The sequence below is a fragment of the Salvelinus fontinalis genome, chromosome 10 (assembly GCF_029448725.1).
Source record: "Salvelinus fontinalis isolate EN_2023a chromosome 10, ASM2944872v1, whole genome shotgun sequence".
Taxonomy (NCBI): Eukaryota; Metazoa; Chordata; class Actinopteri; order Salmoniformes; family Salmonidae; genus Salvelinus; species Salvelinus fontinalis.
The window spans coordinates 7,959,472-7,981,527 of record NC_074674.1 but is presented as its reverse complement, the minus strand read 5'-3'; the positions used below and the strand labels follow the sequence as shown (position 1 = coordinate 7,981,527).

The window sequence follows — 22,056 nt, the reverse complement described above, 5'->3', positions numbered from 1 at the left end:
CAAACCAGCGGTCATGATGAAGTAGCCGAGTAGCCAAAAACCAAAGTCACCTTGCGCAGTGACAGGACTTGTACAGTAGCCTAGGTTTCACACAGCACCAGTCAGTATAGCCCGCTTGTTGATGTTTCTTACCCCCACGGACTGCAGTTTACATTCACCGGCACCTCAACCGAGGCTAGAGCCAGCCTCTCAATCCCGTGATGGTCACCCGTTGCGCGCGGCTCCTCTCCCGCCAACTCCAGGGGAGGCGAACCGGCGACGTCTACCGGGCGCAGCGGTAACTCCACGAGCCCGAATCTCTCCGGTCCCATCATCATCAGCCTGATGTGTGCCACGAGGCGGGAAAAGGTCTGTTACCGTCTCCGTTACACAAAGCAGGATTTAAGCAGGAGCGTGTATGAGTGCCCTTGGTCTTCTGACAGTGTGGTTTGAAAGAAGCACAGAGAACCCTAATATTGTTACAAGGACAATCAGTGAGGCAGAACTGTGTCTTTGTCCTACACTTGGCTACTACTGTACTACGGTCCAAGCAACTAAACACACCGACTGTCCGACGGAGAGAGCAGCCCGCGCAAATAACCTCCTCGCATTTTTCTTTGTTACCATGCCTTGCGCCATCCTGCCAAGACGACCCAAGAGACCTGAGTGTGATAAGAAAATAGCGGACTTGCTCCATCCGTTACAATCGTTGTGTCGCACGCACACACACGCGCCAGAGAGATGTGTGCAGTTTTACGGCTAATATCCTGCAATTCTACCCATTTTGCCATGAGGGAAATATTTTCAGTTTTAAAGCACATTTCCTGCAGTTCTTCACCTTTTTCCAATACTTATGCCATATGAATGATATCTGAGTGAGAGTGATTAACAAAATCAATGGGGGCCCTCTGGAGGTCAGGACCCCTGAGCACCTGCCCTGCTGCCTGTCGGTATTCAGTCATGATTACTACAAGTTTAGATAGCCAGTTAGTGGCTAGACTAACTAACCAATCTAAAAATTGGTAGCTGACATGCTAATTGAGTGACTGTCAGTGACTGACATAACAAGAGAGAAACTGCTGATGCTCAACCACATTTGGAAATTGCACCTTGTGTATTCTGCTATTCTAACAGTTAGTTGAGACCCCAATGGAGTTCCTAAAAAAATACATATAAATATTTTGGGTGGGGGCCCCCTCACGTATGTCGCTTATGCCAGGAACCGGCCCTGCACACACACGCACTCTCTCCAGCCATTATCATACTCACAGTTCATCTGTCTATATGATGAATGTGCGCATGACAGGTGACAGATTTGGCCATTATGGTTTATGGTTTATGACACGATATTGCCCCAATTTCTCAGAGAGAGGAGAGGTGAGAAGGGAATGTTAAACCACACAGAGGTGAATTCGCCTACGCCTGGAGTTGTAGCTTGTGTTTGCCTGATAGTGGACAACAATTCAGGTGCTCCCCACTGAATACTGTGCAACATATGCTGCAATAATTAGAAGCAATGGTCTCTTTCTCTTTTTCACTCTCTTATTCACACACTCTCTCTCACACACACACACACACACACACACACACACACACACACACACACACACACACACACACACACACACACATCATTATCATGTAGGCTATGCACGTTAGATTAATTTAAATTAGTAGGTGACATTTTCTGTAGCCTTAAAATAAATTGAGCTGAATTATGCAGAATTAAATTCAGCCCATAGCTAAATTAAAATCTTAATGAAGATATCTCATTCTTCAACAAAGAAAAACAGTTCCGTTGTAGAATGCGATGACAGAGGCCGGATGTAGTCGACGTTCTACCAATGACACACACACAGTCTATAATTTGGATATGTCCCCTGCGGGTGAAAACTCCGCATCCCGTTTATTTCCCATTTGCACCAATTACAACAGGTGCAGCAGGCTGGCGGCAAGCGTAACGGTGTGACCACGCGTGAGTCACCCAAACGGTATCCAGCGGTGGCACACACTCACACCCCATACATGTTTTAATCAGTGGCGACGGCCAGAGCCCGTATCACCGAACACTCACAACTGAATTGAATGATCGGTTAAGTGCCTACCTGTTAAAACGCTGATCCGGTCAATTAAGATTCAACCCGTTTTTATCAGGCTTGAGGGGGGTGGGGGGGTCACCCAGACTCGACTCTGTTAACACTCATATCAGACAGCTATTTTCTTGAAGTGATTGGGATCCCCCCCAAAATGTAATGATCTTCGAATATTTTCGTTTCACTCTTCAAGATCACCTGATATGGCAAACGCCAAAACGTCACTGATCCAAGTCTCCAGTGAGACTTGTAGTGCCTTTTAAAAACCCCATTTAAAATCATATAGGGCAGGCTACTTGATAGGTGCACAGACGATATCAGCTTAGCTGTAATCTATTTGAATTGGCTCACTTATCCGTCTCTATCTCCAAATACCATCAGAGACCTCCGGGAGTTGGAGTGGTGATAAGCGGGGTGTCTAATCTTCCGAGCCCCGACGCAATGATTCACTCCTGCAGCAGACAGACCGACAGACACCTCCCTGCCCAGTCGCCCACGGATCTGGCGCGCCAGTTCGCTACTCTGTCTCAATAAATCTTGCAGATCAAATATTTTCCGAATCACAAAAACAAATTAAGGAGAATGTTTCTTTAACGACCTCAATCGATAAAGCAGCAACGGCGAGCGAAGAGGGGCTAGTTCGGAAGAAAGGGATCTCCTGTTGTGTGTGCTCGGTTCATTTGTCTTCTCCTGGTGACAGCATTAACCCATTTATCGGAGAGGGAGGGGCGTCGCGGCTCCGAGCAGAGGTGTAGGTGAGACTGTGATGCCGATCCGCTCAATGGGCGCTGTCTCACGCGTACCGGGATTTATAGGCTAGCAGGTGTGCGTGTGTGCGTGTGTGTCTGTGTGAAGACTGTATGTGTGTGTGCAAACAATAACCAGAATGTAGTAGTCCACTCAATCAATACTAGAAGAACAGAAAGCCAATCTCCCTGGATCAAGTCTGTTGTAAACTTACTTCTCACCTGTAACAGTTTTGGACTGGACTCATTGATTTTCTAAAATGGTGCTTAGGGAAATTAAAATCAATTCCCTCAACTCATAAATTATACATTTATACCATCACTCTGTCAATATTTAATGTAGCTTACCAAGCTTTATCGAGTCCCTTATACCAACTCTGATTTTAGCACTTGGGATGAGTGTTAAGGGGAAGGAGAGGGTGCTCTCTTTATGTATCCCCCTTCATACCTGATACCGAATGTGATCAACCCTGAATACCAGCTGGACACATCAGATATAAACATACATTGCCTTCAGAAAGTATTCACACCGCTTGACTTTTTCCACAGTTTGTTGTGTTACAAAGAGGGATTGAAATGGATTGTTATTTTATTTTTTTTGTCAACGATCTACACAAAATACTCTGGAATGTCAAAGTGAAAAGAAACTAACATTTGAAAAAATATATATATGAAAAATAAAACACTAATATATGTTGATGAGATAAGTATTCAACCTCCTGAGTCAATACATGTTAGATTCACCTTTGGCAGCGATTACAGCTGTGAGTTTTCTCCTATCACAGCCATTAAACTCTGTAACTGTTTTAACGTCAGCTTTGGCCTCATGGTAAAATCCCTGAGCGGTTTCCTTCCTCTCCGGCAACTGAGTTAGGAAGGACGCCTGTATCTTTGTAGTGACTAGGTGTATTGATCCACCATCCACATTCTAATTAATAACGTCACCATGCTCAAAGGGGTATTCAGTATCTCCATTTTTTATCTACCAAATGGTGCCCTTCTTTCCAAGGCATTGGAAAACCTCCCTGGTCTTTGTGGTTGAATCTGTTCTTGAAATTCACTACTCGATTGAGGGACCTTACAGATAATTGTATGTGTTGGGTACAGAGATCGGGTAGTCATTAAAAAATCATGTTAGCCACTATTATTGAACACGGAATGAGTCCATGCTACTTATTATGTGATTTGTTAAGCACAGTTTTACTACTTAATTTATTTCGGCTTGCCATAACAAAGGGGTTGAATGCTTATTGACTCAAGACATTTCAGCTTATCATTTTGTATTAATGTAGTTTAATGTAATTTTCTTGAAACAGAATTCCACTTCAACAATATGGGGTATTGTGTGTAGATCGGTGACATAAAAATATAAATGAAATACATTTTAAATTCAGGTTTTAACATAAAAATGTGGAAAATGTAAAAAGATGTGAATCCGTTCTGAAGGCACTGTATATTTATACCACATTTAGCAGACACTTTTATACAAAGCAACTTACAGTCAAGCGTAAATTTTACCTGCAAGCGCATCTATCTACCAACTGAACTACAGAGGACCACACTGAGCTACAGAGGACAACACTGAGCTACAGAGGACAACACTGAGCTACAGAGGACCACACTGAGCTACAGAGAACAACACTGAGCTACAGAGGACAACACTGAGCTACAGAGGACAACACTGAGCTACAGAGGACCACACTGAGCTACATAGGACAACACTGAGTTACAGAGGACCACACTGAGCTACAGAGGACAACACTGAGCTACAGAGGACCACACTGAGCTACAGAGGACAACACTGAGCTACAGAGGACCACACTGAGCTACAGAGGACAACACTGAGCTACAGAGGACCACACTGAGCTACAGAGGACAACACTGAGTTACAGAGGACCACACTGAGCTACAGAGGACAACACTGAGTTACAGAGGACCACACTGAGCTACAGAGGACCACTCTGAGTTACAGAGGACCACACTGAGCTACAGAGGACAACACTGAGCTACAGAGGACAACACTGAGCTACAGAGGACAACACTGAGTTACAGAGAACCACACTGAGCTACAGAGGACAACACTGAGTTACAGAGGACCACACTGAGCTACAGAGGACCACACTGAGCTACAGAGGACCACACTGAGCTACAGAGGACCACACTGAGTTACAGAGGACCACACTGAGCTACAGAGGACAACACTCAGTTACAGAGGACCACAACACTGAGCTACAGAGGACCACTCTGAGTTACAGAGGACCACACTGAGCTACAGAGGACCACACTGAGCTACAGAGGACCACACTGAGCTACAGAGGACCACACTGAGCTACAGAGGACAACACTGACTTACAGAGGACCACACTGAGCTACAGAGGACAACACTCAGTTACAGAGGACCACACTGAGCTACAGAGAACCACTCTGAGTTACAGAGGACCACACTGAGCTACAGAGCACAACACTGAGCTACAGAGGACAACACTGAGCTACAGAGGACAACACTGAGCTACAGAGGACAACACTGAGCTACAGAGAACCACACTGAGCTACAGAGGACCACACTGAGCTACAGAGGACCACATTGAGCTACAGAGGACCACACTGAGCTACAGAGGACAACACTGAGCTACAGAGAACCACACTGAGCTACAGAGGACCACACTGAGCTACAGAGGACAACCCTGAGCTACAGAGGACCACACTGAGTTACAGAGGACCACACTGAGCTACAGAGGACAACCCTGAGCTACAGAGGACAACACTGAGTTACAGAGGACCACACTGAGCTACAGAGGACAACACTGAGTTACAGAGGACCACACTGAGTTACAGAGGACCACACTGAGCTACAGAGGACCACCCTGAGCTACAGAGGACAACACTGAGCTACAGAGGACAGCACTGAGTTACAGAGGACCACACTGAGCTACAGAGGACCACACTGAGCTACAGAGGACCACACTGAGCTACAGAGGACCACACTGAGCTACAGAGGACAACCCTGAGCTACAGAGGACCACACTGAGTTACAGAGGACCACGCACAAGCTACACTGAGCTACATACTGTACCTCCCATATACGAAATACCTTCCAACACCTAGGATTCATCCCAAATAGCACCATATGCTTTGTTTAAAAGTAATACACTATATATGGCAGGCTGCCATTTGGGATGCAGCCCTACTACCTGTATAGACGGTACTCAACAGCTCTCATTTCCCCAGTCCCATCATCTCACAGACTGGCCTTGCAGTCTCCAGCTATATCTAAGATTAGAATACTTCACTTCTCCTCAGCATCCTAATTATGCAGCTGCAAACTAATTATATACATCTCTTCTGCATTCCTCTCATGCCAGGGGATTTGAGTAGCTCAACCCCAGGCTTCACCAAGAGGAAGCATGAACAGATTTGATTAGCCCCAAATGCCACTCTATTTCCTTTATAGCGCACTACTTTAGACCAGAGCCCTATTCCCTACGTAGTGCACTACTTTAGACCAGAGCCCCTGTTCAAAAGTAATGCACTATATAGGGAAAAGGGTGCTGTTTGGGATCTCTTTCCCCGACTGAAACATTTCTATAATTAAAAGTCGGTTACTATTAATTTAAGAGCCCAGACTTTTATCCCCCGGAGATACTTGAAGGGTTAACACCCTGTTTTGCTGTGTTGGGATGCCAGACTCTGTTCTGCTGTGTTGGGGTGTCAGACTCTGTTCTGCTGTGTTGGGGTGTCAGACTCTGTTCTGCTGTGTTGGGATGCCAGACTCTGTTCTGCTGTGTTGGGGTGTCAGACTCTGTTCTGCTGTGTTGGGGTGTCAGACTCTGTTCTGCTGTGTTGGGGTGCCAGACTCTGTTCTGCTGTGTTGGGATGCCAGACTCTGTTCTGCTGTGTTGGGGTGTCAGACTCTGTTCTGCTGTGTTGGGGTGCCAGACTCTGTTCTGCTGTGTTGGGATGCCAGACTCTGTTCTGCTGTGTTGGGATGTCAGACCCTGTTCTGCTGTGTTGGGGTGTCAGACTCTGTTCTGCTGTGTTGGGGTGCCAGACTCTGTTCTGCTGTGTTGGGGTGTCAGACTCTGTTCTGCTGTGTTGGGATGTCAGACTCTGTTCTGCTGTGTTGGGGTGTCAGACTCTGTTCTGCTGTGTTGGGATGTCAGACTCTGTTCTGCTGTGTTGGGGTGTCAGACCCTGTTCTGCTGTGTTGGGGTGTCAGACTCTGTTCTGCTGTGTTGGGGTGTCAGACTCTGTTCTGCTGTGTTGGGGTGCCAGACTCTGTTCTGCTGTGTTGGGGTGTCAGACTCTGTTCTGCTGTGTTGGGGTGTCAGACTCTGTTCTGCTGTGTTGGGGTGTCAGACTCTGTTCTGCTGTGTTGGGGTGCGAGACTCTGTTCTGCTGTGTTGGGATGCCAGACTCTGTTCTGCTGTGTTGGGATGTCAGACTCTGTTCTGCTGTGTTGGGGTGTCAGACTCTGTTCTGCTGTGTTGGGATGCCAGACTCTGTTCTGCTGTGTTGGGGTGTCAGACTCTGTTCTGCTGTGTTGGGGTGTCAGACTCTGTTCTGCTGTGTTGGGGTGCCAGACTCTGTTCTGCTGTGTTGGGGTGTCAGACTCTGTTCTGCTGTGTTGGGGTGTCAGACTCTGTTCTGCTGTGTTGGGGTGTCAGACTCTGTTCTGCTGTGTTGGGGTGTCAGACTCTGTTCTGCTGTGTTGGGGTGTCAGACTCTGTTCTGCTGTGTTGGGATGTCAGACTCTATTCTGCTGTGTTGGGGTGTCAGACTCTGTTCTGCTGTGTTGGGGTGCCAGACCCTGTTCTGCTGTGTTGGGGTGTCAGACTCTGTTCTGCTGTGTTGGGGTGTCAGACTCTATTCTGCTGTGTTGGGGTGCCAGACCCTGTTCTGCTGTGTTGGGGTGTCAGACTCTGTTCTGCTGTGTTGGGGTGTCAGACTCTGTTCTGCTGTGTTGGGGTGTCAGACTCTGTTCTGCTGTGTTGGGGTGTCAGACTCTGTTCTGCTGTGTTGGGGTGTCAGACTCTGTTCTGCTGTGTTGGGGTGTCAGACTCTGTTCTGCTGTGTTGAGAAAAGCTGTGAGATTTACGTCCTTCCTCCCTTCCGTCCATATGCCTGAAATGAGCAATTACTGTATGAGAGAGTTTGTGTGTGTGTAAACATGTATGTGTGTGAGAATGAGTGAGTGAGTGAGTGAGTTAGTGAAAGAGTGAGTGAGTGAGTGAGTGAGTGAGTGAGTGAGTGAGTGAGTGAGTGAGTGAGTGAGTGAGTGAGAGAGAGAGAGAGAGAGAGATATTCATGTGTATGAGCCGTGTGTTTTAGAGAAACAGCTTATTACCAACAACAAATATAGCAATATATATTTGAGAGGAGGATGTGATAACTATACAGATCCTATTACATGACTAGAGGGGTTCTTACTTTGAATGTAACCAGTCAAAGAGATAATATTAAATATATGTAGCAAAGCCACACAAGGACATTCTATCTCTATGATCTCTATCTCAACTCTTTCATCTCTATCTCATCTCCATCTCATCTCCATCTTTATCTTATCTCATCTCCTTCACCATCTCTATCTTATCTAATCTCTTTCAACATGTCTATCTTATCTCTTTCTATGTGTCTATCTCATCTTTCTCATCTCTTCCTACATCTCTATCTTATCTCACCTCTATCTACAGCTCTATCTTATCTCATATCTCTATCTTATCTAATCTCTTTCAACATATCTATCTTATCTCATCTCTTTCTACGTGTCTTTTTCATCTCTTCCTACATCTCTATCTTCTCTAATTTCTTTCTACATCTCTGTCTTATCTCACCTATATCTACATCTCTATCTTATCTCATCTCTTTGTACTTCTCCATCTTATCTAACCTCTATCTACATCTCTATCTTATCTCATCTATATCTACATCTCTATCTTATCTCATATCTCTATCTTATCCCACATCTTATCTAATCTATATCTACATCTCTATCTTATCCCACATCTATCTCTGTCATCTCTTTCTCATCTGCATCTCTATACCTTCTCTGTCACAATCTCATCTCTTTCTACTCATCAATTTCATCTCTATCTCATCTCCATCTATATCTCTGTTATCTCTATCTCATGTCTATCTCATCTCCATCTCTGTCATCTCTATCTCATGTCTATCTCATCTTCATCTCTATCTCATCTCTACCTCTATCTTATCTCATCTCTATCTAATCTCACCTCTATCTACATCCCTATATTATCTCATCTCTTTCTTCATCTCTATCTCTATCTCATCTGCATCACATCTCTCTCATCTCTAGTTCTTTTCATCTCTATCGCATCTCTATATCTATCTCATCAAATCAAATCAAGCTTTATTATACAGCACATTTCAGACATGAAATCCAATGCAATGTCCTTTACTGGAAAAAATAAACAAAAACATTGAAAATAAAAACAGAAGTATTTACCACTCAACAAACATAAGTGTAAAAAAACAAACAAAAGAATAACAATAAAAACTGAATGACTAAAAAGCACCCCAAGGAGACACAAAGCTAAAAAGGTGTGTTTTAAGATCTATTTTAAATATGTCCACGGTTTCTGCCCCCTCAGGTTCTCCAGCAGGCTATTCCAGAGGCTGGGGGCATAATAACTAAAGGCTGTCTCTTCATGCCTGTTGATCCTATGTATTGGTATAGTTAAAAGGCCAGTGCCAGAGGACCTGAGGGACCTACTGGGTACATCATTTAAATGCGTGTCTGACATGTATCGGGGTGCACTGTCGTGGATTGATTTAACCTCTTTGGGATAGGGGGCAGTATTTTCACGTCCGGATGAAAAGCGTGCCCAAAGTAATCTGCCTGCTACTCAGGCCCAGAAGCTAGGATATGCATATAATTAGATTTAGATTTGGATAGAAAACACTCTAAAGATTCTTAAACTGTTAAAATAATGTCTGTGAGTATAACAGAACTTATTTGGCAGGCGAAACCCCGAGGACAAACTATCCAGGATTTTCTTTTTGAGTTCACTGTGTTTTCAATTGCCTTTCTATGGGAAACTAGATGTATGAGGCACCTGGTTGCAGTTCCTATGGCTTCCACTAGACGTCAACAGTCTTTATAAATTGGTTGATGTTTTTCCTTTGAGAAACGAAGAAGTAGGGCTGTTCAGTCTGAGTGTCAAGCCAAGTGGACTCTTTTGTTTGGTGCGACCTGGAACTCACTTCACTTTGATTTTATCCTCTATTGAACACAGTATATTCCGTCTTAAATTTTATCGATTATTTACATTTTAGGATACCTAAAGTTGGATTAGGAAAGTTGTTTGAAATGTTTGTACCAAGTTTACAGGTAACTTATTAGATCATTTGTTGTCATGTTGGGCGAGTTGGAACCGGTGTATTTCTGAATCCAACGCGCCAAATAAATGGACATTTTAGGGATATGAAGAAGGAGTTTATCGAACAAAAGGATCATTTGTAATGTTTCTGGGACATATTGGAGTGCCAACAGAAGAAGATCTTCAAAGGTAAGGCATGAATTATATCGTTATTTCTAACTTTCGTGTCGCACCTGCTTGGTTGAAATATGATTTTCCGCTAGTGGAACGTTTAACCGTAACAGGCTAAAATCGATTGAATCGCTTTTTCACCTCATCAATCTACACCCAATACCCCATAATGACAAAGCAAAAACATTGTTTTATAAATATTGGCAAATTTATAATTTAAAAAATCCTGAAATATCACATTTACATAAGTATTCAGACCCTTTACTCAGTACTTTATTGAAGAAAATTTCTCCAGCGATTACAGGCCCGAGTGTTCTTGGGTATGACGCTACCTCTCAAGCTCTGTCAGGTTGGATAGGGAGTGTCGCTGCACAGCTATTTTCAGGTCTCTCCACAGATGTTCGATCGGGTTCAAGTCCGGGCTCTGGCTGGGCCTCTCAAGGACATTCAGAGACTTGTTCCAAAGCCACTCCTGCATTGTCTTGGCTGTGTACTTAGGGTCATTGTCCTGTTGGAAGGTGAACCTTTGACCCAGTCTGAGGTCTTGAACACTCTGGAGCAGGTTTTCATCAAGGATCTCTCTGTACTTTGCTCCGTTCATCTTTCCCTCAATCCTGACTAGTCTCCCAGTCCCTGCCGCTGAAAAACATCCCCTCAGCATGATGCTGCCCCCACCATGTTTCACTGTAGGGATGGTGCCAGGTTTCCTCCAGACATTCTTTGATTTATTAAAAAAAATTATATCACCTTTATCTAACCAGGTGAGCTAGTTGAGAACAAGTTCTCATTTGCAACTGCGACCTGGCCAAGATAAAGCAAAGCAGTTCGACACATACGACAAAACATAGTTACACATGGTATAAACAAACAGACAATACAGTAGAAAAAGTCTATATACAGCATGTGCAAATGAGGTAGGATAAGGGAGGTAAGGCAATAAATAGGCCTTGGTGGCGAAGTAATTACAATTTAGCAATTAAACACTGGAATGGTAGAATGTGCAGAAGATGAAGGTGCAAGTTGAGATACTGGGATGCAAAGGAGCAAGATAAATAAATAAATACAGTATGGGGATGAGGTAGATGTATGGGCTTTTTACAGATGGGCTATGTACAGGTGCAGTGATCTGTGAGCTGCTTTGACAGCTGGTGCTTAAAGCTAGTGAGGGAGATATGAGTCTCCAGCTTCAGTGATTTTGCAGTTCGTTCCAGTCATTGGCAGCAGAGAACTGGAAGGAGAGGCGGCCAAAGGAAGAATTGGCTTTGGGGTGACCAGTGAGATATACCTGCTGGAGCGCGTGCTACGGGTGGGTGCTGCTATGGTGACCAGAGAGCTGAGATGAGGCGGGGCTTTACCTAGCAGAGACTTGTAGATGACCTGGAGCCAGTGGGTTTGGCGACGAGTATGAAGCGAGGGCCAGCCAACGAGAGTGTACAGGTCGCAGTGGTGGGTAGTATATGGTGCTTTGGTGACAAAACGGATGGCACTGTGATAGACTGCATCCAATTTGCTGAGTAGAGTGTTGGAGGCTATTTTGTAAATGACATCACCGAAGTCGAGGATCAGTAGGACGGTTAGTTTTACGAGGGTATGTTTGGCAGCATGAGTGAAGGATGCTTTGTTGCGAAATAGGAAGCCGATTCTAGATTTAATTTTGGATTGGAGATGTTTAATGTGAGTCTGGAAGGAGAGTTTACAGTCTAACCAGACACCTAGGTATTTCCATTTGGCACTCTACCATAAAGGCCTGATTGGTGGAGTGCTGCAGAGATTGTTGTCCTTTTGGAAGGTTCTACCATTTCAACAGAGGAACTCTGTCAGACTGACCATCGGGTTCTTGGTCACCTCCCTGACCAAGGCCCTTCTCCCCTGATTGCTCAGTTTGGCCGGGCGGCCAGCTCTAGAAAGAGGCAAGTTGTAGAAACATCTCAAGGATGATCAATGGAAACAGGATGCACTTTGTCACTTTGATCACTTTGTCATTATGGGGTATTGTGTGTAGATTAATGAGTGAAAAATATTGAATCCATTTTAGAATAAGGCTGTAATGTAACAACATTTGGAAAAAGTGAAGGGGTCTGAATACTTTCCAAATGCATTGTATGTTCACCAAGGGTGAAAAAAACCAGTTTTGACCGATTAAATAGGTCCTAAACCAATTGGACTGGAGAGGTCAACCCACCTCTCTAGTCTGTCCAGAAGGACATCATGATCAACCGTGGTGAGCGCAGCACTTCAATCCAAGAGTACAAGGACAGAGCGCTGTTTGGCATCTGGCATCTAAGATAATATACCACTTTAACTAAGATTGTCTCTGTGCTATGGTGGGCACAAAAAAACTGATTGGAATTTTTCTAAAATATAGTTGGCAATTATGCTTAGAGTTTCAGCGATGGGACAAGACTGTAACTACCAATTGGATATCACGAAATTGGGGAGAAAAAGTACCAAAATACAAAAATAGAAGAAAGAATGGAATGTTGGAGATCGATTGAAAATTGCAAAATGCTGAAGAATCTAGATGACTTTTCTTCAGAAGGGGTTTCAACATAGCAGTTTTTAGTGCAGTGGGGAAAGTGCCTGTGAACAGGGGGAGATTTAACAATAGCCTGCACTTCTTCAGATATCCAATTAAAAACTGGTTTGAAGAAGGTGGTAGGGATAGGATCGTGAAGGCAGGTCGAAGGCTTAAGTTGTAATGTCACTTTCCTGAGCATGTCTGTGTCAACCAGGGAAAATAAATCCATAGTGCCTTTGCGTGGTAGGCTAGGGCACATATCATTAAACTTCTCATCAGGTATTGCTTGACTAATACCCAGCCTAATGTTGGTTCTCTTATCTCTGAAATATGCCGTAAAGTATCCATTTATCACATCTCTATCTCAATCTCATCTCTATCTCATCTCATCATATCTCATCTATATCTCATCTATATCTCAATCTCATCTCTATCTCATCTCATCATATCTCATCTATATCTCATCTATATCTCAATCTCATCTCTATCTCATCTCATCATATCTCATCTATATCTCATCTATATCTCAATCTCATATCTATCTCATCTCATCATATCTCATCTATATCTCATCTATATCTCAATCTCATATCTATCTCATCTCATCATATCTCATCTATATCTCATCTATATCTCAATCTCATATCTATCTCATCTCTGGAGGTGAGATAGAGATAGCGATGAGATACTGTAGAGATTGAGTTGAGATGAACTAGAGATGAGATAGAGATGAGATAAGATAGAGATGTAGATATAGATGAGATAAGAAAGAGATGAGATAGAGATAAGATAGAGATGTTGATAGAGATGTTGATAAGATAGAGATGTTGATAAGATAGAGATGTTGATAAGATAGAGATGAGATAAGATAGAGATGGGATAAGATAGAGATGTTGATAGAGATGTTGATAAGATAGAGATGTTGATAAGATAGAGATGAGATAAGATAGAGATGGGATAAGATAGAGATGTTGATAGAGATGAGATAAGATAAGATAGAGATGTTGATAAGATAGAGATGTTGATAAGATAGAGATGTTGATAAGATAGAGATGTTGATAAGATAGAGATGAGATAAGATAGAGATGTTGATAGAGATGAGATAAGATAGAGATGGAGATAGAGGTGATAGAGATGAGATAGAGATGATATAGATATGTAGATAAAGATGAGATGAACTATAGATGAGATAGAGACAGAGATGATAGAGCTCAGATAGAGATGAAAGAGAGATAATGTTATTGTGTGCTCTATTTAATATTATCTGTTTGACTGGTTCCATTGATAGTAAGTTATCACAACAGCCCCTCTAGTCATTTAATAGGATCTCTATGGTTATCACATCCTCCTCTCAAATATATATTGCTACATTTGTTGTTGGTAATAAGCTGTTTTCCTAAAACACACGGCTCATATACAGTAATTACTGTCTCAATTTAATTCAATTCCATTGAAAGGTTTTTTTGGCATGGGGAACATATGTTTACATTGATAAAAGTGAAATAAACAAAAAATGAAAAGTAAACATTATGCTCCAAGGCCATGGATAGTCAATGTGGGACACAAAAGTTCCAAAGGAATAGAGACATTTCAAATGTCATATTATGTCAATATACAGTGTTGTAACGATGTCCAAATAGTTAAAGTACAAAAGGGAAAATAAATAAACATAAATATGTGTTTTATTTAAAAGGGTGTTTATTATTCACTTGTTGCCCTTTTCTTGTGGCAACAGGTCACAAATATTGCTGTTGTGACGGCATCTGTATCTCATATCCATCTCTCTCTGTCTCTCTGTCTCTGTCTCTCTCTCTCTCTCTCTCTCTCTCTCTCTCTCTCTCGCTCTCTCTCTCTCTCTCCACTCCCCCTCTCTCTTTCCCCTCTCCCCTCCCGTTTTCCCTCCACTCTCTCCCCCGTGTCTCCTCTCCTCTGTGTCAGTGTACTAATCCAGTCTTAGATGTGTCTCTCCCGCTTGTCTTTGCTCTGTCAGTTCTCTGAGTGTTTGAGTTAAGTCACAACACCCATCTAAGCCTGTAAACCTCCCATTTCAACAGAAAACAACCCCAGAGCTTTTTTCTCTCTCTCTCTCTCTCTCTCTCTCTCTCTCTCTCTCTCTCTCTCTCTCTCTCTCTCTCTCTCTCTCTCTCTCTCTCTCTCTCTCTCTCTCTCTCTCTCTCTCCACTCCCCTTCTCTCTTTCCCCTCTCCCCTCCCGTTTTCCCTCCACTCTCTCTCTCTCTCTCTCTCTCTCTCTCTCTCTCTCTCTCTCTCTTTCTCTTTCTCTTTCTCTCTCTTTCTCTCTCTCCATTCAATTCAATCCAAGGAGCTTAATTAGCATGGGAAACATGTTTACACAGGGTTGGGGAGTAACGTATTACATGTAATCCGTTACATGTAAGGGATTACAAAAAAATGGTAACTGTAATCGGTTTCGTTACCAGCAAAAATATCGTAATCAGATTACAGATACTATTGAAAAACTATATGACATTAATTCATCAACTACTTTTAAATTCATAAAGGATGTTTGCGAAAAATATATATTTGACACATTTGTTTTCTCAGTGACATTAAAATCAACATTGAAAACGTTTAAGGTGGTTCCACCTGAGCAAGTCTGAACACAAGTCAGAGACCAGTATGATATGTTTGATGGGTCGTGGGAAAAGAGCAGGAATAGTCTTTTGTAAGCTACAGACCAAGCTGTGTCTTCCAATGGTGTGACTGCTGTCGGCATCCAAAGATTATCCAACTTGAATAAACGCTTGGAGGTAAGGATGACAGCAGTGGTGTAGTCTACGGTGATACGGATATCACTTATTATTGATATCTACATAGCGCATTGACATAGCTCTCATTCAGCTATTTGCTCTTTACAGATTGTGGTTGTTGCAGATGGCTGTTCACAAATCTAAATGTATATTTGAACCCAATAATGGTTGAATTCCAGAAGTTTAAGCTGCCTATCAATCATTGTTTTTGAAACCAGTGGACAGCCAGTGAAAAATGCACTCTTGCAACAGCTGCATAGTGCGGATCCAAGCCTATGGAATAAAAGTGGGGCTTTTATTGCTCAATCTAATTCATGCTGATAAAAAAACAAACCCATAGGCCTAATGGACACATGCTCAAACTTGCACACTTTTGATAGACTTAAAGGGGCAATCTGTAGTTGCTACATCCATTTTTGGACTTATAAATGATATATATTTATGTAAAGATATAATTTAATTGTATTGTATGTGGTAGAAAGCGATGGGTTAGAAGAAGCCTACATAACCAACCCATAAAGTAAAATTGAACATCCATATATGGCCAGCTATGTAAACTTTAACATTGATTTATCCTGCAACAGATGTCGTTCAATTGGTAACATACATTTTTTGTCTTCTTCTAATGCCTCTTAAGGGGAAAGTAATCAGATTACGTTACTGACTTTGGGTAATCGCAAAGTTACGTTACCAATTACAATTTTGGACAGTCACCTAGTAACTGTAACAAATTACATTTAGAATGTAGCCGACCCAATCCTGTGTTTACATTGACGAAGCAAGTTAAATAGATAATAAACATATAAGTAAACATTACACCAACTAAAGTTCCAAAGGAATAAAGACATTTCCAATGTAATATTATGTCTATATCAATCAATCAATCAATTTTATTTTATATAGCCCTTCGTACATCAGATAATATCTCGAAGTGCTGTACAGAAACCCAGCCTAAAACCCCAAACAGCTAGAATGCAGGTGTAGAAGCACGGTGGCTAGGAAAAACTCCCTAGAAAGGCCAAAACCTAGGAAGAAACCTAGAGAGGAACCAGGCTATGAGGGGTGGCCAGTCCTCTTCTGGCTGTGCCGGGTGGAGATTATAACAGAACTATGCCAAGATGTTCAAAAATGTTCATAAGTGACAAGCATGGTCAAATAATAATCATGAATAATTTTCAGTTGGCTTTTCATAGCTGATCATTAAGAGTTGAAAAACAACAGATCTGGGACAGGTGGCGGTTCCATAACCGCAGGCAGAACAGCTGAAACTGGAATAGCAGCAAGGCCAGGCGGACTGGGGACAGCAAGGAGTCACCACGGGCGGCAGTCCCGATGCATGGTCCTAGGGCCCAGGTCCTCCGAGAGAAAGAAAGAGAGAAGGAGAAAATTAGAGAGAGCCAAGATTTTCAAAATGTTCATAAATGACAAGCATGGTCAAATAATAATCAGGAATAAATCTCAGTTGGCTTTTCATAGCCGATCATTAAGAGTTGAAAACAGCAGGTCTGGGACAGGTAGGGGTTCCATAACCGCAGGCAGAAGAGTTGAAACTGGAATAGCAGCAAGGCCAGGCGGACTGGGGGCAGCAAGGAGTCACCACGGCCGGTAGTCCCGACGTATGGTCCTAGGGCTCAGGTCCTCCGAGAGAAAGAGAGAAGGAGAAAATTAGAGAGAGACAAGATTTTCAAAATGTTCATAAATGACAAGCATGGTCAAATAATAATCAGGAATAAATCTCAGTTGGCTTTTCATAGCCGATCATTAAGAGTTGAAAACAGCAGGTCTGGGACAGGTAGGGGTTTCGTAACCGCAGGCAGAAACAGTTGAAACTGGAATAACAGCAAGGCCGGGCGGACTGGGGACAGCAAGCCCGGTAGTCCTGACGTATGGTCCTAGGGCTCAGGTTCTCAGAGAGAAAGAGAGAACGAGAGAATTAGAGAGAGCATACTTAAATTCACACAGGACACTGGATAAGACAGGAGAAGTATTCCAGGTATAACCAACTGACCCTAGCCCCCCGACACATAAACTACTGCAGCATAAATACTGGAGGCTGAGACAGGAGCGGTCAGGAGACACTGTGGCCCCATCCGAAGAAACCCCCGGACAGGGCCAAACAGGAAGGATATAACCCCACCCACTCTGCCAAAGCACAGCCCCCACACCACTAGAGGGATATCCTCAACCACCAACTTACAATCCTGAGACAAGGCCGAGTATAGCCCACAAAGGTCTCCATCACAGCACAACCAAGGGGGGGGCCAACCCAGACAGGAAGTTCACGTCAGTAACTCAACCCACTCAAGTGACGCACCCCTCCTAGGGACGGCATGAAAGAGCACCAGCAAGCCAGTGACTCAGCCCCAGTAACAGGGTTAGAGGCAGAGAATCCCAGTGGAGAGAGGGGAACCGGCCCTGGAGAGACAGCAAGGGCGGTTCGTTGCTCCAGAGCCTTTCCGTTCACCTTCACACTCCTGGGCCAGACTACACTCAATCATATGACCTACTGAAGAGATAAGTCTTCAGTAAAGACTTAAAGGTTGAGACTGAGTCTGCGTCTCTCACATGGGTAGGCAGACTGTTCCATAAAAATGGAGATCTATAGGAGAAAGCCCTGCCTCCAGCTGTTTGCTTAGAAATTTTAGGGACAATTAGGAGGCCTGCGTCTTGTGACCGTAGCGTACGTGTAGGTATGTACGGCAGGACCAACTCGGAAAGATAGGTAGGAGCAAGCCCATGTAACGCTTTAAAGGTTAACAGTAAAACCTTGAAATCAGCCCTTGCCTTAACGGGAAGCCAGTGTAGGGAAGCTAGCACTGGAGTAATATGATCAAATTTCTTGGTTCTAGTCAGGATTCTAGCAGCCGTATTTAGCACTAACTGAAGTTTATTTAGTGCTTTATCCGGGTAGCCGGAAAGTAGAGCATTGCAGTAGTCTAACCTAGAAGTAACAAATGCATGGATTAATTTTTCTGCATCATTTTTGGACAGAAAATTTCTGATTTTTGCAATGTTACGTAGATGGAAAAAAGCTGTCCTTGAAACAGTCTTGATATGTTCGTCAAAAGAGAGATCAGGGTCAAGAGTAACGCCGAGGTTCTTCACAGTTTTATTTGAGACGACTTTACAACCATCAAGATGAATTGTCAGATTTAACAGAAGATCTCTTTGTTTCTTGGGACCTAGAACAAGCATCTCTGTTTTGTCCGAGTTTAAAAGTAGAAAGTTTTCAGCCATCCACTTCCTTATGTCTGAAACACAGGCTTCTAGCGAGGGCAATTTTGGGGCTCCACCATGTTTCATTGAAATGTACAGCTGTGTGTCATCCGCATAGCAGTGAAAGTTAACATTATGTTTTCGAATAACATCCCCAAGAGGTAAAATATATAGTGAAAACAATAGTGGTCCTAAAACGGAACCTTGAGGAACACCGAAATGTACAGTTGATTTGTCAGAGGACAGACCATTCACAGAGACAAACTGATATCTTTCCGACAGGTAAGATCTAAACCAGGCCAGAACTTGTCCGTGTAGACCAATTTGGGTTTCCAGTCTCTCCAAAAGAATGTGGTGATCGATGGTGTCAAAGGCAGCACTAAGGTCTAGTAGCACGAGGACAGATGCAGAGCCTCGGTCTGATGCCATTAAAAGGTCATTTACCACCTTCACAAGTGCAGTCTCAGTGCTATGATGGGGTCTAAAACCAGACTGAAGCATTTCGTATACATTGTTTGTCTTCAGAAAGGCAGTGAGTTGCTGCGCAACAGCTTTTTCTAAAATTTTTGAGAGGAATGGAAGATTCGATATAGGCCGATAGTTTTTTATATTTTCCGGGTCAAGGTTTGGCTTTTTCAAGAGAGGCTTTCTCACTGCCACTTTTAGTGAGTTTGGTACACATCCGGTGGATAGAGAGCTGTTTATTATGTTCAACATAGGAGGGCCAAGCACAGGAAGCAGCTCCTTCAGCAGTTTAGTAGGAATAGGATCCAGTATGCAGCTTGAAGGTTTAGAGGCCATGATTATTTTCATCATTGTGTCAAGAGATATAGTACTAAAACACTTAAGTGTCTCTCCCGATCCCAGGCCCTCGCAGAGCTGTGCAGATCCAGGACAGCTAAGCCCTGGAGGAATACGCAGATTCAAAGAGGAGTCCGTAATTTGCTTTCTAATGGTCATGATCTTTTCCTCAAAGAAGTTCATGAATTTATTACTGCTGAAGTGAAAGCCATCCTCTCTTGGGGAATGCTGCTTTTTAGTTAGCTTTGCAACAGTATCAAAAAGAAATTTTGGATTGTTCTTATTTTCCTCGATTAAGTTGGAAAAGTAGGATGATCGAGCAGCAGTGAGGGCTCTTCGGTACTGCACGGTACTGTCTTTCCAAGCTAGTCGGAAGACTTCCAGTTTTGTGTGGCGCCATTTCCGTTCCAATTTCCTGGAAGCTTGCTTCAAAGCTCGGGTATTTTCTGTATACCAGGGAGCTAGTTTCTTATGACAAATGTTTTTCGTTTTTAGGGGTGCAACTGCATCTAGGGTATTGCGCAAGGTTAAATTGAGTTCCTCAGTTAAGTGGTTAACTGATTTTTGTCCTCTGACGTCCTTGGGTAGGCAGAAGGAGTCTGGAAGGGCATCAAGGAATTTTTGTGTTGTCTGAGAATTTATAGCACGACTTTTGATGCTCCTTGGTTGGGGTCTGAGCAGATTATTTGTTGCGATTGCAAACGTAATAAAATGGTGGTCCGATAGTCCAGGATTATGTGGAAAAACATTAAGATCTACAACATTTATTCCATGGGACAAAACTAGGTCCAGAGTATGACTGTGGCAGTGAGTAGGTCCAGAGACATGTTGGACAAAACCCACTGAGTCGATGATGGCTCCGAAAGACTTTTGGAGTGGGTCTGTGGACTTCTCCATGTGAATATTAAAATCACCAAAAATTAGAATATGATCTGCTATGACTACAAGGTCTGATAGGAATTCAGGAAACTCAGAGAGGAACGCTGTATATGGCCCAGGAGGCCTGTAAACAGTAGCTATAAAAAGTGATTGAGTAGGCTGCATAGATTTCATGACTAGAAGCTCAAAAGACGAAAACACCATTTTTTTTTTGTAAATTGAAATTTGCTATTGTAGATGTTAGCAACACCTCCGCCTTTGCGGGATGCACGGGGGATATGGTCACTAGTGTAACCAGGAGGTGAGGCCTCATTTAACACAGTAAATTCATCAGGCTTAAGCCATGTTTCAGTCAGGCCAATCACATCAAGATTATGATCAGTGATTAGTTCATTGACTATGACTGCCTTTGAAGTGAGGGATCTAACATTAAGTAACCCTATTTTGAGATGTGAGGTATCACGATCTCTTTCAATAATGGCAGGAATGGAGGAGGTCTTTATCCTAATAAGATTGCTAAGGCGAACACCGCCATGTTTAGTTTTGCCCAACCTAGGTCGAGGCACAGACACAGTCTCAATGGGTATGGCTGAGCTGACTACACTGACTGTGCTATTGGCAGACTCCACTAAGCTGGCAGGTTGGCTAACAGCCTGCTGCCTGGCCTGCACCCTATTTCATTGTGGGGCTAAAGGAGTTAGAGCCCTATCTATGTTGGTAGATAAGATGAGAGCACCCCTCCAGGTAGGATGGAGTCCGTCACTCCTTAGCAGGTCAGGCTTGGTCCTGTTTGTGGGTGAGTCCCAGAAAGAGGGCCAATTATCTACAAATTCTATCTTTTGGGAGGGGCAGAAAACAGTTTTCAACCAGCGATTGAGTGCTGAGACTCTGCTGTAGAGCTCGTCACTCCCCCTAACTGGGAGGGGGCCAGAGACAATTACTCGATGCCGACACATCTTTCTAGCTGATTTACACGCTGAAGCTATGTTGCACTTGGTGACCTCTGACTGTTTCATCCTAACATCGTTGGTGCCGACGTGGATAACAATATCTCTATACTCTCTACACTCGCCAGATTTAGCTTTAGCCAGCACCATCTTAAGATTAGCCTTAACGTCGGTAGCCCTGCCCCCTGGTAAACAGTGTATGATCGCTGGGTGATTCGTTTTAAGTCTAATACTGTGGGTAATGGAGTCGCCAATGACTAGGGTTTTCAATTTGTCAGAGCTAACGGTGGGAGCCTTCGGCGTCTCAGACCCCGTAACGGGAGGAGTAGAGACAAGAGAAGACTCAGACTCAGACTCCGACATAATCGCTACATAATGGGGAAAACCGGTTGAAAGTTTCTGTCGGCTGAATGAGCGACACCGGTTGAGCATTCCAACAGCATTTCCCTCCAGAAGCCATGAGAAAGTTGTCCGGCTGCGGGGACTGTGCGGGGGGATTTATACTAACGTTACTATCTGTACTTACTGGTGGCACAGACGCTGTTTCTTCCTTTCCTACACTGAAAATACCCTTGCCTAACGATTGCGTCTGAAGCTGGG

General features: G+C 43.4%; 1 protein-coding gene across 2 annotated transcripts in view; it reads right to left on the bottom strand.

Annotated features, from left to right (window-relative positions):
• Positions 1 to 2,864, bottom strand: part of caln2 (calneuron 2) — a 67,736-nt gene extending 64,872 nt beyond the window's left edge. The window contains exon 1 of one of the 2 annotated variants that reach the window (XM_055935616.1): positions 2,085 to 2,864. Coding sequence is in view for 1 of the 2 variants with exons in the window: in XM_055935615.1 (XP_055791590.1) it covers positions 133 to 317 (185 nt within the window). In the remaining variant the exon portion in view is untranslated. Of the gene's footprint in view, positions 1 to 132; positions 707 to 2,084 lie in introns of those variants that run through there. The other variant, XM_055935615.1, reaches the window with a different exon arrangement.
• Between the last annotated feature and the right edge of the window lie 19,192 nt (positions 2,865 to 22,056).